Raw genomic sequence first — 15,256 nt, forward strand, 5'->3', positions numbered from 1 at the left:
TTAGTGCAAATGCATTTTGTCTATAAGTAGTAAGTTAACCAAAGTTAATTATAGTATTGTTTCATTACATCTCATATTGTGAATGCCTTCACAATGAGTTGCCTCTCCAGTTATACTTCGAATAAGTAATGCTTCTCAAATAGAAGACTATCGTGTTCTCTACTGTTCCATAGTCTGAGGCTTTTAGCCCCCAATTTTTATTAAGTTTACTATATTATTAACACATTTGCTGCTTCCTCGTACAAATATGTGCCACCCTACTTAACTTTTTCTTCCAATTTGACAGAAGAAAAAAACAGATATTTCTTGTCAAGCAACCTTCAATGGAGACTGATGAATTCAGTCATAGTGAGAAGAAAGCCCAAAAATGTCTCTTCACTTCTCACTTCAGAATGACTTGATCCCAGGTCAAAAAGGTCACTGGAAAAGTAGGCACGAAAGTGTTAATATCATGAATGCTATAACTAAAAGAATCCTTGTAATTTATTGAGCTAGAAATCCAAGTTAAATAAATTATATTAATTATTTTATACAAATTGTTACAAGGATTCTTTTATTTTGTATAAATGGCATTTACCAAAAAGGTAAATGTCAAACTATTTACCCAAAATGGAGGCCACCATTGCAACAGCTATGGCAAGACTTTCTGGTATCTCGTGAGGTGATCCACATTAGCAAAGGTATGCCAATCTGTAAATGATGTCAGTCAGCAGCCAAATGGCGTATGGAAAAAGAGCTTCTAATTAAATGCATAACAAGGGTTATGGATAAACATTGAAATAATTTAAAAACTGTTGCTTTGAATGTCTGGATTTAATTTCCATCTTGCATGCGCTGGCATAATTTCAAGCACTGATTGCCATAGGAGAAACCAAAGCATTCCAAAGTTGACTGAATGCAGAGATATATGATTTTTATATTCTTTCAATAAAATTTGATTGGATAAATGTCAGGATGTTTGTTATTTGGTTTTTAGGTGCATTAGCAACTAAGGCCATATTGCTCCGGGGATATGCGGTGGTCATTCCCTGACCTTTCCGCATTTGGTGGTGATGGGCTTGAATCCCGGTCTAATCAAGAAGCGTATGCTACGCACTGCTGCTCCTGCCCACAGAGGTGCCCAAATTTCAGGATAAAATTAGGAAACCGGCATTGTATGGGTTACAGTATATATTTTTTATTTAATGCTGGTGCTTTGTATCCTTGCAATAATTTGTCTGTTCCAATATTAATGCTATTTGCTTGTTTGGTTTTTATTTTATTGTCAAGTTTTAAAAATTTAGTTTGTGTTATCATATCAGTATGATATAATTTATATAAATAGCTGAAGAGTGATAAACACAGATAATACAAACATTAATTTTTAACACTGCTCCTAGTTTTGAAAGGTATTTGGAAAACACCAATGAAAAGACACTATATGCTTGCCAAGACTTTCTTCTACTCCACTGGCTAAGTGCCTTTGAGAGGTAGAAAATTTTTTGAGATGAAAAAACTTTTTAGTTTTGGCATTTAGTTTCAGTTTACACCTATCAAGTGTTCTAACTGGTAAAAGAGACTAGAACATCTCAACAGGTTTGTTGGATGTTTTATTAGTGCTCTTCTACACACATCTGTTCATAGCAGTAGCAAAAAGATACTTCCACTGGCAAAGCATAATTTCTATTGATGCTCTTCAAAATCTTTTCTAGATTGAAAAATTAGGTCTGAGGTAGTTATTTAGTTTTTTCAACAGTTAATTGTAGTTTTATAGGTCTGTAGTCTTGTTACCATGGATGGTATAGAATTATTTTCAAGTTTTACAGCTACACTAATTAGTCTTAGATCACAGAAATTTCAATTTATAACATAAAGGAGAAAAACATACACATTAAAATTGTGTAATATAATATAATTTGAAGTTGTTTACTTTAAAGCAAATGGTGTATTTTTACAACTTCATATACATGAAGCTGTAAAACAAATTTACATGATGTATGAGCTGGATATCATCATTCTTCTCTTTCTTGGCGATTCCTTTCTACTTCTCTCTCTCTCGGGGTAACTCGGAAATTTTTTTTCGGCTGGTGCAGCATAAGCCTCAGGCTTCTCTGCACCATATGGCTAATAATATGGCATGAGGTACTATAAATGCCTGAAGTTATTTATGAAACAATTACATGTGGTGCCTGCAGGCATGAGGTAGTTTATATGTATGATAAAAAAATATACTAGATACATACTAGGAAGTGGTATTATATATATATGGAGCTATGCAACCTGAACCTTACCTAAAAAAAAATTTCAGTCATTTTTAGAGAAATGCATGCTCCTATAATTGAAAGCCCAAAACTCAGTATTTGAGGCTGCTAAATGTGGTCCTTCCTAAAATCATTCCATCTGTCTTCTCTCAGGAAATGATTTGATTTCCAAGAAAAGTCAAGTTAATATCTGTTCACATCATGAAACCAGTGTGGTACTACTTGAAACAGTTAAAATATTTCAACATATTGATCATTTTACATTCTTTTGTGAAATGCTTGAGAATTTGTCATGATTTTATAAAGTTGACCATAGCTTCTCTTCAGAATGCCATTCCAGAACCATTTTCATAGCAGGATTATTGGTGGAGAACAGTAAGAATGAAACAAGGTATAGGAATTCTATATTCTTTATTACGTAGCACAGAGTGGAACAGAAAGTAAAATAAAATGACAGGTTGTAGTTAAAGTAGGTTTAATGTTAATTACAAACAATAAACGGTAAAACAGAATATTTTAAATACATACAGTAAACAGTAATACATAGAGCTTTCAGGCTTTTTGTAGGCGCCTCCATAGCCAGGTGGGAAGGAGCAGCAGTGCGTAGCACACACTTCTTGATTAGACCGGGGTTCGAGCCCGTCACCACCAAATACGGAAAGGTCAGAGAATGATCACCGCATATCCCGGAGCAATATGGCCTTAGTTACTGATGCTCCTAAAAACCAAATAACAATCAGGCTTTTTGTTGCTCTTCATGAGTTAATCATTGGACTGAAAGTAAAGCTTTTTTTGTTGCGCTTCATCAGTTAATCATTGGACTGAAAGTAACAAAGCCCAAAGGCTCTATGCATTACTGTTTACTGTATGTATTTAAAATATTCTGTTTTACCATTTATTGTTTGTAATTAACATTAAACCTACTTTAACTACAACTTGTTATTTTACTTTTCATTCTGCTCTGTGCTGCATAGTAAAGAATATAGAATGATGAATCCAGAGTGGATAGGCCTTTTTACCTAAGGTATAGGAAATTGAGAATTTTTTTATTTATTTTTTTAATCAACTAAGTTTAAAATTTTTGGTCAGCTCTCAAGGTTGTAATAGCTGAATGACAACCTTGAATTAATGAAAATAAAGGTCGCATCAAAAAGTGAACAATTTCAATTATTTCTTACCAGTTTTATTTTATTATTATTAGCCATATGGTGCAAGGAAGCCTGAGACTTATGCTGCATCAGCTAAAAAAAATTTCTGAATTACCCTGACAGAGAAGAATGATGATATCCAGCTCAGGACCCTGGGTGTGCCAAGCCCATACTTACCAGATGAGAGTCCCTGCGGTTGTTTTTAGAGTTATAAATCAAGTAACTTTCTACCCCATTTTTGCTTTAGTCAAAAAGCTTGCTTATTTGCATTGTTTTGCTAATATGAATTACAGCAAATTTTTGTTGCTGAATTAGAGTATCTCCTATATAATTGAACCTATACTGTGTGCTATGGCTCACAATGCCGGTATTTCAGTATTTTTAATTTATGAAACCGTGATTCTGGTATTAATACCAGTATTCCAAAAAGAACATTTTTCACAATAAATTTTGATGACAATTAGGTGCAATAAAGTAAGGAAAAAACAAGTAATTACATGAATTCACATTTTAAATCAAACTTTTATTACAATAATAAATATTCTAGCAAAAATTATTAAACATAGTTATTCTAAAAACAAAATAAGCATCTGCACTACTGTCCAAATAAAGTGAGCTCTTAAGAACTCAATAGTGTTATCATTTAAACTGGATCTAATTTTGATACATATTTAATTAACAGCAGAAAATGTCTTTTTGGATTCTGTGCTGGTTGGTGCTTTGTACTGAGATAGTTGTAGACTAGTTGCAGTTTAACCCCCCCTTATTCCTTCATCTTCAAAAAATCTTATTTCCTTTTTATCAAAAATAAAATTTGACTTTTTATGGCACTATATCCATATTAAAAAAAGAACGGGACTGATGGTTAAGCTTGGTGAGGAAACCAAATCTAAATTGTGGGGATGGGGTATTTTTATTTCCCTGTACCTTAGTATTACCATCAGTGGCCATTATGATTTTTGTACAGCAGCCCCCCTCAAGCACTAAGCCCCACAAGCTACCTGACTGCATTAAAAAATGAGAATTTCCAGGAGTGAGGGATATTCCCCCCCCCCCCCCACGAATATATATTGTATACGTGAGCTGTCAGTTTCTCAAGAGCAATGACACAAATATAAAACAAAAGTCATTTATCATACAAATTACTTACAATACCTAAGTGGTGTTCATTTACATCTAATCTGTTAATACATGTTATCATTTCCATAAAATTCCTCTCAATTAACAATCTCAACTCTCCCTCTCTCCAGCTTCAAACACTAAACTAATTCAATCTTAATCACTTCCTCATATTTCTCTTAATCACCAATATCAATTCTCTTCACAAGAGCAATCCATAAGTCGCTAACTTTACCATCCAATTCCACGTAATCTCTTATTTTAGCAATATCAATTTTCTTTGCAACTTCAACCAACTCAATAGTAAACATTTCCTTATTTCTTGTGTTTCTTCAACCTTACTCTAAAATAATCTCCCACTTTATCTAAGCACCATTTCCAAAACAACACAGTTCAGAGGACTTACCTTCCTTCTCTTTCACGGTGGGATTCCTTTGTGCAGGTTCCTTCGACAGAGCACGGTGATGTCTCTCTCTCCTTAGTTGAACTCTGCAACTCTGCTGTATAGCTCTTTCAGTACTGTCTTATTTCGATAACAGTTCTCTGTTAATACTGAAGGAAATTACTACAGCAGTAATAGAAGCCAGGACACTATTTGACTGGCTTGTTATTCAACTTCTGGATTAACTTCTAGCACAAGAACATGCCCGGCAGAACCCTTCACTATATAGCTGGACACTCCCAGAACTACCACTGGAAGTCTGCAACCCCTCCAAACAACAACCACAAACCCCTCTATTGGTGTGAGCACCTTTCTTTCCAATTTACTTATTTATTGAATTGATTGCAAGTTACAATCGCCCCTTGTACTACTTTTTTTATACACAAGCTTATGTGCAAACCCCAGAGGGGTTTGCACGCATTTACGTATCTCCCCCTATCTAATTTAAACTTGACCCAATCACAGTGTTATTCTTTAAACTCACTCTTCTTCCTTTGGTGAGAAAAACAGAAAATTTCCACACACAACGAAACGCTTTCATCTTTTACCTCTACATCACCTGTTCACAATACCTTTGAATTGCTCCATACTGACACCCTTTCTCAAAATGCACTAAGTGTCACATCCTCAAGTAGCAGTGTAATAGAGGGATTAAACTATTGTTCAGAAGCTTTTAATTTTAACCCTTCCACACCATTGTTCACCATATTCCTTAATTGCACTACCAGGCCTACTGCCACTAATGGAAATATTTCCATAGTGATGTTTTCGTTATCCCTTAAGTGCTTTACTTCCACAAAGGGGCACCTCCGTAGCCAGGTGGGCAGGAGCAGCAGTGCATAGCACATGCTTCTTGATTAGACCGGGATTCAAGCCCGTGACTACCAAATACAGAGGATGCGCAAAGGTCAGGAAATGACCACCGCATATCCCCGAAGCAACATGACCTTAGTTGCTAATGCTCCTAAAAAAAAACCAAATAATAACAATAACTTCCACACACACACACTATACTCACTAAGAGAAATATATTTGTAAGATTTTGTGTCTTATAGTTTCATGATGTTTTCAGGTTTCCGTTGCATTTGTACAGTGTATAACAATCTCTCATTTGCAAATTCAGCAGTATTAATGATTTACTGCTGTCGATTTTGTAACCTTTATGTGAATAAATCACGGATAATTATTTTTTAAATTAGTACAGAAAAACTGGTATTTTTGTATCAATACTGCGATTTGAATACTGGAAAAAAATGGGCAGAATCTTGGTATTGTAAGCCCTATTGTGTGCAGTATAGGTTCAATTGTATAAGAGGTACCCTAACAAAAAACCCTGTTCAGTTGATAGATTAATTTGACCTGCTAGTTTTCCTCCCCCCCAAATTATTTTAATTTATCATGAAAATGTTGGAAGTTGATAGGAATAAGGAAGTAATTGACAAATGCATGTTACTGCATATGGGAAGCAGCAGTGCCTAACTTGAGCATACGAGGGCCCTAGGCAAAAGTTTTTTTGGGGCCCTGTAAGAAATGTTTATGAAATGCCCTACTTTAATGGAAAAAAAAATAGGGCATAGGGGCCTCGGAAAATTAGGATTACACAATCAACATAAAAAAGGAAAGCAAATAAATCTGCATATATTTCTGAGGAAATGTATACAAATCTGAACATATCAGTGGTGCACACATTTTGACTAGAAGATACATTACAATTTGAAAGTATAAAGAGTGATCACTGAATTATTATGACTGAATTATTATCACTGAATTATTATTGGGTAGTCAATTCCAACAGTGCTGCACCTGTACGAGTTGTCGGACCTGGTGCTCACCTCTAACATCAACTTTTCGCTGACCTTTGTAGTTTTGGCGTTGTTTGACCATTTTGATGCGACTCCTGGTACACTTTAACAACAGCGACTTTTGAACACCCCACCAGTTCAGCAGTTTGGAAAATCGAGGCACCAGCTCATTGAGCTCCCACAATGTCCTTTATCAAAGTCCGATAAATCCTTTTTACCCATCACGCTCAGAATTTTACTACCTACTAAACCACCGACACCTTATCTATGCTATGTAGGTCAACTAACTGCGCACACTCTCATACCTCATGTGGTCAACGGGTCGCATTCGGTTTTCATAGGGGTGGTCATAATTAAGTGATCACTCAGTGTTTTATTTACAAATTTTATAAGAAACAAGAGCACTCATGCTCGTCGTTACACTACTTGATATCATTGATTTTGGCTGTGTCCTTTGTCAGATACAGACCCCCTCAAATCATGGGACCTAGGCACATGCCTAGTTTGCCTAGGCCTTGGATAGGCTGTGGGTAGCAGTAATCCCAGATTAACTTACAAACTGTGTGATGTTACACTCAACATAGTGGGGCAACAGATATGAAGTTTTCTGAGTATTGCAAACAGCTGCCAGGTCAGCTCATGGAGTTTTGTCAATGATGTACAGGAACTTTCCTTAAATAATCACTTCCTTTTGTACAAAAGGAAGTGATTATCCTTTTGTACAAGGCCACAGTTAGGCTGCTTCTTGAGTATTGTATACAGGTCTGGAGACCTCATTTCAGGAAGGATGTAGATCTGCTGGAACAGGTGAAGGGGGGGGGACAAGATTGAGGAAGGGAACAAATGGGTGCTCTTACCAAGAAAGACTTCAGTTCTGAAAATTACAGAACAGAGACTAAGCAGCTGCAAGGAAATCTGATTGAGGTGTTTAAGACCTTGAATGGATTGAGTACCGCTCAATGTTGATGGCATTCTTCCTCTTGCTGAGACTACACACAAGGCAGTATAATTCAAATTGAGGAAGGCTGGTTGCAGGAAAGATGTGTGAAGTTTGCCTTTGGCCAAAGGATGGCTGAATGTTGGAACAAACTTCTATCTGTTGGTCCAGAAGTGAGTAGCTTGAATAAATTCAAGAACTAGACAAATTCTTGGAGGGCATAGTTTATTGTAATGGGTATACAGAAGAGCAACAAGATTAATGAGAGAAACAAAAGAGTACTCTTACAAAGAAAGATTTCAGTTCTGAAAATTACAGCATCTGGAAACTAGGCACCTGCAAGGAGATCTGATTGAGATGTTTAAGGATATGAACAGATTGAATCAGCTAAATGCTGAAGGCATTCTTAGCAAGGATTGTTGAAGAATAGATGTGCAGATATTTGCTTTCAGACAGCCAGTGGATAGTTGATTGTTGAAACAAACTTTCATCTGATGTAGTGGGTAGTTTGAATAAACTTGAAGAATTAGACAAATTATTACAGGAGATGGACAGGTGATGTGGTAAGGTTTTTTTTTTTTTTGGTTGATGCTGTATAAGCTTGCTGCATTGATTTTGCTAGTAATACTAATAATGAACATTGCTCATTGTTGATAGGTTAATGTGATTTAACTGCTAGCTTTTTTATTATTACATTGACAAAATCATTTACCTATTCAGAATTATTTTAGTGTTTCATGAAAAATGCTGGAAGTAGAAGAGGCTTTGAATTTACTGATGTACAAAGTGTAGCTATTAAATAATGAGACTGCATGCACAGCCACTACACACCAAGCACCAGCTGTGAAACAAAGGCACAGCAGCTGACCTTGAGCTTTTGTGTTTTTTGAAGTTTGCCAGATCAAAAACACAGTACAATGAAAAATGACCGACAAAAGAATCAAACAACAAATCAACCTCAAACTTTTAACAAAACTAAAAGCACCAACTGAAAGTTATGAGTTATGTCAAATTTATGGGGAGATACTATGTCAAGAGCTAACATGTTTGCAAGGCATAAGATTTTTTTAGACAGAAGAGAGAATGTGGAAGACCATCTGTTATCGATGAAACTGTGGATTATGTAGGGAATTATTAAAATTTTAACTGAAAATTTAGGCACAAGAAAGTGTGTGCCAGATGGTGGCAAAAACTGTGAATGAAGGTCAAAGAATGAGAAGACTACAAGTTTATGAAGAAATTTTGAAAAAAACATAATCCAGACTCAGTATTGTAATTGTGATGAAAGTTAGCTGTTACAATATGACCCAGAAACTAAAAGATATTTAATGAAATGGAAGACAAAACAATCCCCCAAACCAAAAAAGCAAGAATATCAAAATTAAAAATGAAAACCATGCTTCTTATTTTCTTCAATATTAAAGGAATTATAGCTGAATATGTCTCACCAAATCAGACTGTAAATCAAACATACTGCACTAAAGTTCTGACATGGCTGCATGAAAAAATTCAAAGGAAAAGACCTGAATTGTGGAAGGATGGCTGGATGCACCATCAAGAGAAATGCTCCATCACAAAATGGCACCTGTTTGCCAAAATAGAAATCCCTATGTGTGATCATGCACCCTATCACCAGACCTAGCTCCTTGACTTTTTTTTTCTTCCCTAAACTGAAAAGTGTACTAAAGGGAACCCATTTTCAGTCCATTGAAGACATTCAGAAAAAAACTACTGAAGTCTTAAAAGGGCTTACAGAAGATGACTTCAAAACATGTTCCTGTGCTTGGAAGAAATGTAGAGGGAACAGTGTGTGCAAGCCCAGTGCCCTGGGCTTGCACACAATTGAAGGGGATAACTTTTAAAGGTACTAAATATTTTGTTAACAGTCGTTATTTAATAGCCACACCTCTTATCTCATGCCAAAATCATCCATAATATACACCAACATGCATATAAAATATCTTATTATAAAATCTTTATACCTGAAACTAAGTCAAGAGTATGCTAAATTATTTAGCAAATCTGGAAATAACCCAAACATAAGCCAAACTAAATATTTTATTTCATTACAAAAACCAATTGTTTTTATTTTCACATTGAGAGAAAAAAAAAACGAAGACAATGAAATGATATAAGTTAATGAGTTATGGACGTATACTAATGAGAACAATATTTCTGTCTAATACATAAATGTACCCATCACTAATGATGTTACTAGAAATTATATTCAACATTGCACTAATGAAATGCATTATTTACATTCATGACCAGAATAAAATAAGCAACAATTTAATAAATTAACATTCCAAAACCTTAAAATCAATTAAAATATTGTGGTACTTTAAACTCTGTTATTAAATAAAAATTATCACATCTATCACAATTACATCAGCTGCACCATAGTAACTATAACAATTGAACATTCACAGTAACTAAGTACTTAAGGTTTGCAGATATGAGAACAGTAACAGTGCTTGCATAACAAGTGATTACTGTGAATGAAATATTTTACACAAATATTTGCACTTGGGAAACAAGGATGTCACGACACGGTCTTTGAAAATATTTTCTGCGTTCCAGGTTGAACCCATGACAGACCAGACACGGGAGAATTTTTTGATGGATCATCCTCATCATCATCTCTCTGAAATCATAAAATAAAATAAGTAATATGGTTCTTTTATATACAGAGAACTTAGGTGTTGAAACCAAAATTTGGATATTTAAGTTCACCTAATTTATGTCAAGGTCACTGCCTACTATATATGATTACCTTTTCTCTAATAGATTTATACTTAAATTGAATTTCTATTTTATTCATTCCTCATTTTTTCAACAGATAGTTTCTGACATATCTGACCTCGCTACTGTTTTCCCAACTAATAATAGTTTTATATGCATTTTAGCACACATTATTTAAAATATATCTATAATGAAAATGAATCTAACTACAGGTGATTAAACTAGGTGGCACTAGTAATTAAAATTTTTTGTTAACAGTTTAATTTCTGTAATAGTTTGTTAATTTAAATCCTGTAATATATTGTAAATTTAAAAATTTTTAAAGTATTTGAAATGCTACAAGTTAATATTCAGATAGTCCTTGTCATCAATATTTTGACAGGAACTTCATAACTTTCGTTCAGTAGCTTAAATTTAACTTCTCTAGTGGTTAAAGTTATGTCAACAGTTTCATTTCTGTAATATTTTAGTAATTTAAATTCTGTAATATATTGTAAATTTAAATTTGGTAATCTTTCTAAAGTTCAAATTTTACTTTAATAATTGTTGCTACAAGATCCAGATCCACTTCCAATACCATGTCCGAGGATATCGTGACCCAGACAAATGCCTGCAGGCATTTCCGGTGTGCGTCACAAAATCGTCATTTCTATAGACTGTGGAATGTATTCTAAGGTTGGTCTAGTAAACAAACCTAGCTCAACTGATGATTCTTTTCTTTGCACTTTATGTAAGGAGTGTACTGATCTCAAATTAGAACTTTTGAGAAGAACTGGAGTCATTGAAGAAACAACTGGTGAACAAAAAAAAAACAAATGTAACTGGAAGCTTGTCAGGAACTGAAGTATCTTGTGATCTGTCATGTGATGCACCCACAAATTGTGTCCCAGATAAGCACAATCAAGTGCATACCACTCTGAATGAAGGGAATTAGTTTTTTTCAGAGACTCTATTGTCAGGGAAACGAGTAATAGTTTTTGTAAGAAAGAGAGGTGGACCAGAAATAGGGTGTTTTTAGTGGGAGCAACAATTGATGATGTTACCAACAGACTCAAATTTTAAGAGGGGTAAAGAGTATTATTATTCATATGGGGACTAACAATAGTAAACAAACACAACCTGACCATTTTTTGTCTAAACAGGACCATACTGAAAAAAATTCCGCAACTTAGATCAGAATGTGCATTGTTGGCAATTCTGCCCAGACCCTCCGATAACGGGGGGGGATTATATGATGAAAGCCTTGTGGATTAACTCAAGATTTGAGGGAATCTACAAGATCTAGGAGTGAATTTTTTTTTTGTAATCAGTGTGGCCTGCACTTGTGGGTAGAAGGAACCTATTTTGTAGAGATGGTGTTCAAATGAATACTATCTCTCCATTTGTTTCAGTAGTGCAAAGATTTTTGCCAGTATTATTAAGGATACATTAAGCGTTCAGGGGAACTGCTAGTTAGAGGGAAGAAGAGTATTATAGATCTGCATTTATCTGATGATATGGGTCAAAGTAACGCTTGCACTCACCTCAAGAATTCTTGTTTGTTTCCACAACAGCTGGTATTAGCAAGATGTTCTGAGGGTAGCAACGTTCCAAGTGAGCGGGATAAGAAAGATAGGGAAACAAGCCTAAATAGCTTCAAGGGTAGTGAACCTGTCTTACTGTGTCAACAGTAATTTCAGGAGTGTTGTCATTAAAATGGCTGAATTTGAACACTTGGTTAGGACAACTAATGCTGACATAATAGGCCTAACAGAAATTGGGGATGACGAGTTCCACTTTGGTACATATAATGTATTTAGGAACAATAGGAGGGAAGGTGGTGTCATGCTTCTTATCAAAAGCAGCAGGAGCATGAAAAAAAGCTTTTGCTGAGTCTGAAGTTACATCTGCCAGCACAGAATCTGTTTGATGCAAGTAAGTTGGAAGCAAAGGTATAATGAGAGTAGGAGTAATCTACAGACCAGAAGATTGTAAAGAATGAGTCTATGTACAAATGGGCAAGCAAGCACTAATGTCTAATTATGGGTGACTTCAATCTGATGGATTGGAGTAAGTGGGAGGGAAACTCACACCATGGGGGAAAAAATTTTCTAAATAAACTAGATTATTATTTGTACCAGCATATCAGAGATATTATAGATAGAGATATAATATTAGAGATATTACTATTATCAGAGATTACTAGGGGTGAGAATATTCTTGACTTCATCATTACTCACAAATTAGATGACATCACGGGGCTTCATTTTTGCCACCATAAATCATGCAGCACGTTACTCATTATTGGAGAATGTCACAATAGACAAAAAGACAAGGATTAAAAAACAAAATTAAGGATTTTGTTATTATTTTATTATTTATTATTATTTTTTTAAAATTTTGTTCTTAAATAACAAATTTTAAGGCAAATTTTTTTTTTTTTTTATTGGAGGCTCGATTATAAATTTCTGACAGCCAGCATAAAAAAAAAAAAAAAAAAATTAAAAAAAGAAACACCTGAGACTTTATATGAAAATTTGGTTTTACAAGCTAGTTAATATTAATTGACAAGAGAGAGAGAAAGGGAGAGAGAACTAAGAAATTTTCATAAATGCCAATGTGGTATAGTCTCCTTTTTCATGTCTTTTCGACCCAGATGGACTACTCACGTAACTATCATAGAGGAGAATACCAAGTGTTAATTAAACCAGTTTAAAGCTAAACTGATTAAAACAATTATACCACAGGAAGACTTGTAATATGATAATCTGTATTAATAATATGCAATACATATTTTAAAGGAAGCATGTGATAATTATCCTCATATTACAATATGAAAGATGAGATTATGGAATTTTTATTAAAAAAAAAAACTAAAATAATGCTGATAAATTTAAACACAGTTTTAGTGTTTAAAAATATACCTTTTCTTTCAGTCGTCTGCGTATCATTTCATGCACTAGAGGATCCCATGAACTGAATCTTATGGCATAGGGATCATCAGTCGAAGGTTTTTCATAGAGCTTTTCCATACATATACTAATACTTTCTGCTACTTTGACCTTGAAAAGCTCCGAATCTCTTTCATATCTAGAGGGAGGAGGAGAAGAGAAGCATTTTTCAGTAACATAAAGCGATCAAAAATTCAGTTACAAAAATAAAAAAAAAAAAACTTTAAAAAATATATATATATATTCCTGGAAAGTTATTGCTACTGTTTCTTGTACAGCATTTAATGCTAGTATAAGTTGGATTATGATTATTCAACAATATTCAAACTGGTATGCATTAATTATTATTTTTAATATTTTGGTATTAGAAAATGGTACAAAAAACAAGCTTAAAAAGCATCAGCAAAAAAAAAAAAAAAAAAACTATCCACATCACCTGCCCATCCCCTCCAATAATTTTAGTTCTTCCTTGAATTTAGTCAAACAACCCACTTCCACAACAACAGATGGAAGTTTGTTCCAATAGTAAATCACTAGCTGGCTGAAAACAAACAAACACATACATACCCTGCAACCATTCTTCTTCAATTTATGCTCTCATGTGTGTAGTCTGAGCAAGAGGAAGAATACCACCAGTACTGAACCTAATTAATCCATTCAAGCCCTTAAACACCTCAATCAGATCTCTTCACAGGTGCCTAGTCTCCAGATGCTAAAATTTGCAGAAATTAAGCCTTTATTGGTAAGACTACATTTTGTTACCTTCACAAATCTCATTACTTTTCTTTGCACCTATTCTAGCAGATATATATCCTTCCTAAAATGAAGCCTCCAGACCTGTATGCAGTACTCAAGACATGGCATAACCACTGCTTTGTACAATGGCATAATCACATCCTTCTGTTTCTAGAAACAGAAGTTAAATAGGTCTGTAATTACTTGTGCCACCCTTTTGATCCCCCTTTGTGAATCAGGGATACATTCACACATCTCCAGTCCATGGGGATTTCCCCTGAATCTAAAGATGCTCTCATAATTATGGTTAAAGGTTTGTTTACCTCCTTTTCTATAAATAGATAGATCTCATCCACCCCCAGGGCACCTTTTTTATGTTCAGTTTCAACAATATCTCATCCACTTTCCTCTCAGTTATCAAAAAAATCACTTAGCCCCCTGTTAGAGTTTGAAAACTTCTGGCATCCCCTTCCCTAAAGAATTCCTCATGTGTGAATGTAGATAAATACTATTCAGTTTGTCAGCAACCTGGGCAGGATCATCAATAGTTAGCCCATCGACTTCAAGTGGACCCCTGTCTTTTAAATTAGTACTGTATATGTAAAGAAGTCTTTGCTGCTTTTTGTTGCATTCTTTGCTAGAGACTGCCTCAGGTTGCCTAACCTCCTTTAGGACTTGATTACAGACTAGTTTATATCTACCATAGGCTTATGGCAGTAAATCCCACATCAATACTCTGTGATCACTGCCAACTAGTGGTTCTTTTATCTGAAGATTCTTAATGCATGAATAATCACTGCTGATAATCAGATCGAGAGTATTTCTCGCTCTCTTCTTGCCTCTCTAATATTCTGCAGTAGAAAACAATCATCCAATAAATTCACAAAAGGCTTGCTAGTATGTGAGTGACCAATCCACAAGTTCCAGTCAGTAGCTGGAAAGTTAAAATCCTCCATTCTAAGATATTCTGATTTACTTACTCACTCTACTTCTGCATGGCTGTTTATATTTATCAGAATTATTAGGCCTATGACACGCTCCTACCCTCATTTTCGTTTTTCCAGTGCTTATGAAATACCAAACTGACTCAACATTGCACTGGCTACCCATATCAACTGAATACACTGCCTTAGATTTAATATGCTTCTAAGAGCATACTAA

At 34.8% G+C, this 15,256-nt stretch overlaps 1 protein-coding gene across 4 annotated transcripts in view; it reads right to left on the minus strand.

Annotated features, from left to right (window-relative positions):
- Positions 1-9,842: 9,842 nt before the first annotated feature.
- Positions 9,843-15,256, minus strand: part of peo (ubiquitin E2 variant domain-containing protein pendolino) — a 111,383-nt gene continuing 105,969 nt past the window's right edge. For all 4 annotated transcript variants that reach the window (XM_090368933.1, XM_090368935.1, XM_090368932.1 and 1 more), the window contains 2 exons: positions 13,334-13,499; positions 9,843-10,332 (listed from right to left, as the gene is read on the minus strand). In XM_090368933.1, the coding sequence (XP_090225059.1) occupies positions 10,231-10,332; positions 13,334-13,499 (268 nt within the window). In that variant the 3' untranslated portion in view covers positions 9,843-10,230. The remainder of the gene's footprint in view (positions 10,333-13,333; positions 13,500-15,256) is intronic.

This window comes from Mastigoproctus giganteus, chromosome 2 (assembly GCF_048544385.1).
Source record: "Mastigoproctus giganteus isolate SK-2022 chromosome 2, ASM4854438v1, whole genome shotgun sequence".
NCBI lineage: Eukaryota > Metazoa > Arthropoda > Arachnida > Uropygi > Thelyphonidae > Mastigoproctus > Mastigoproctus giganteus.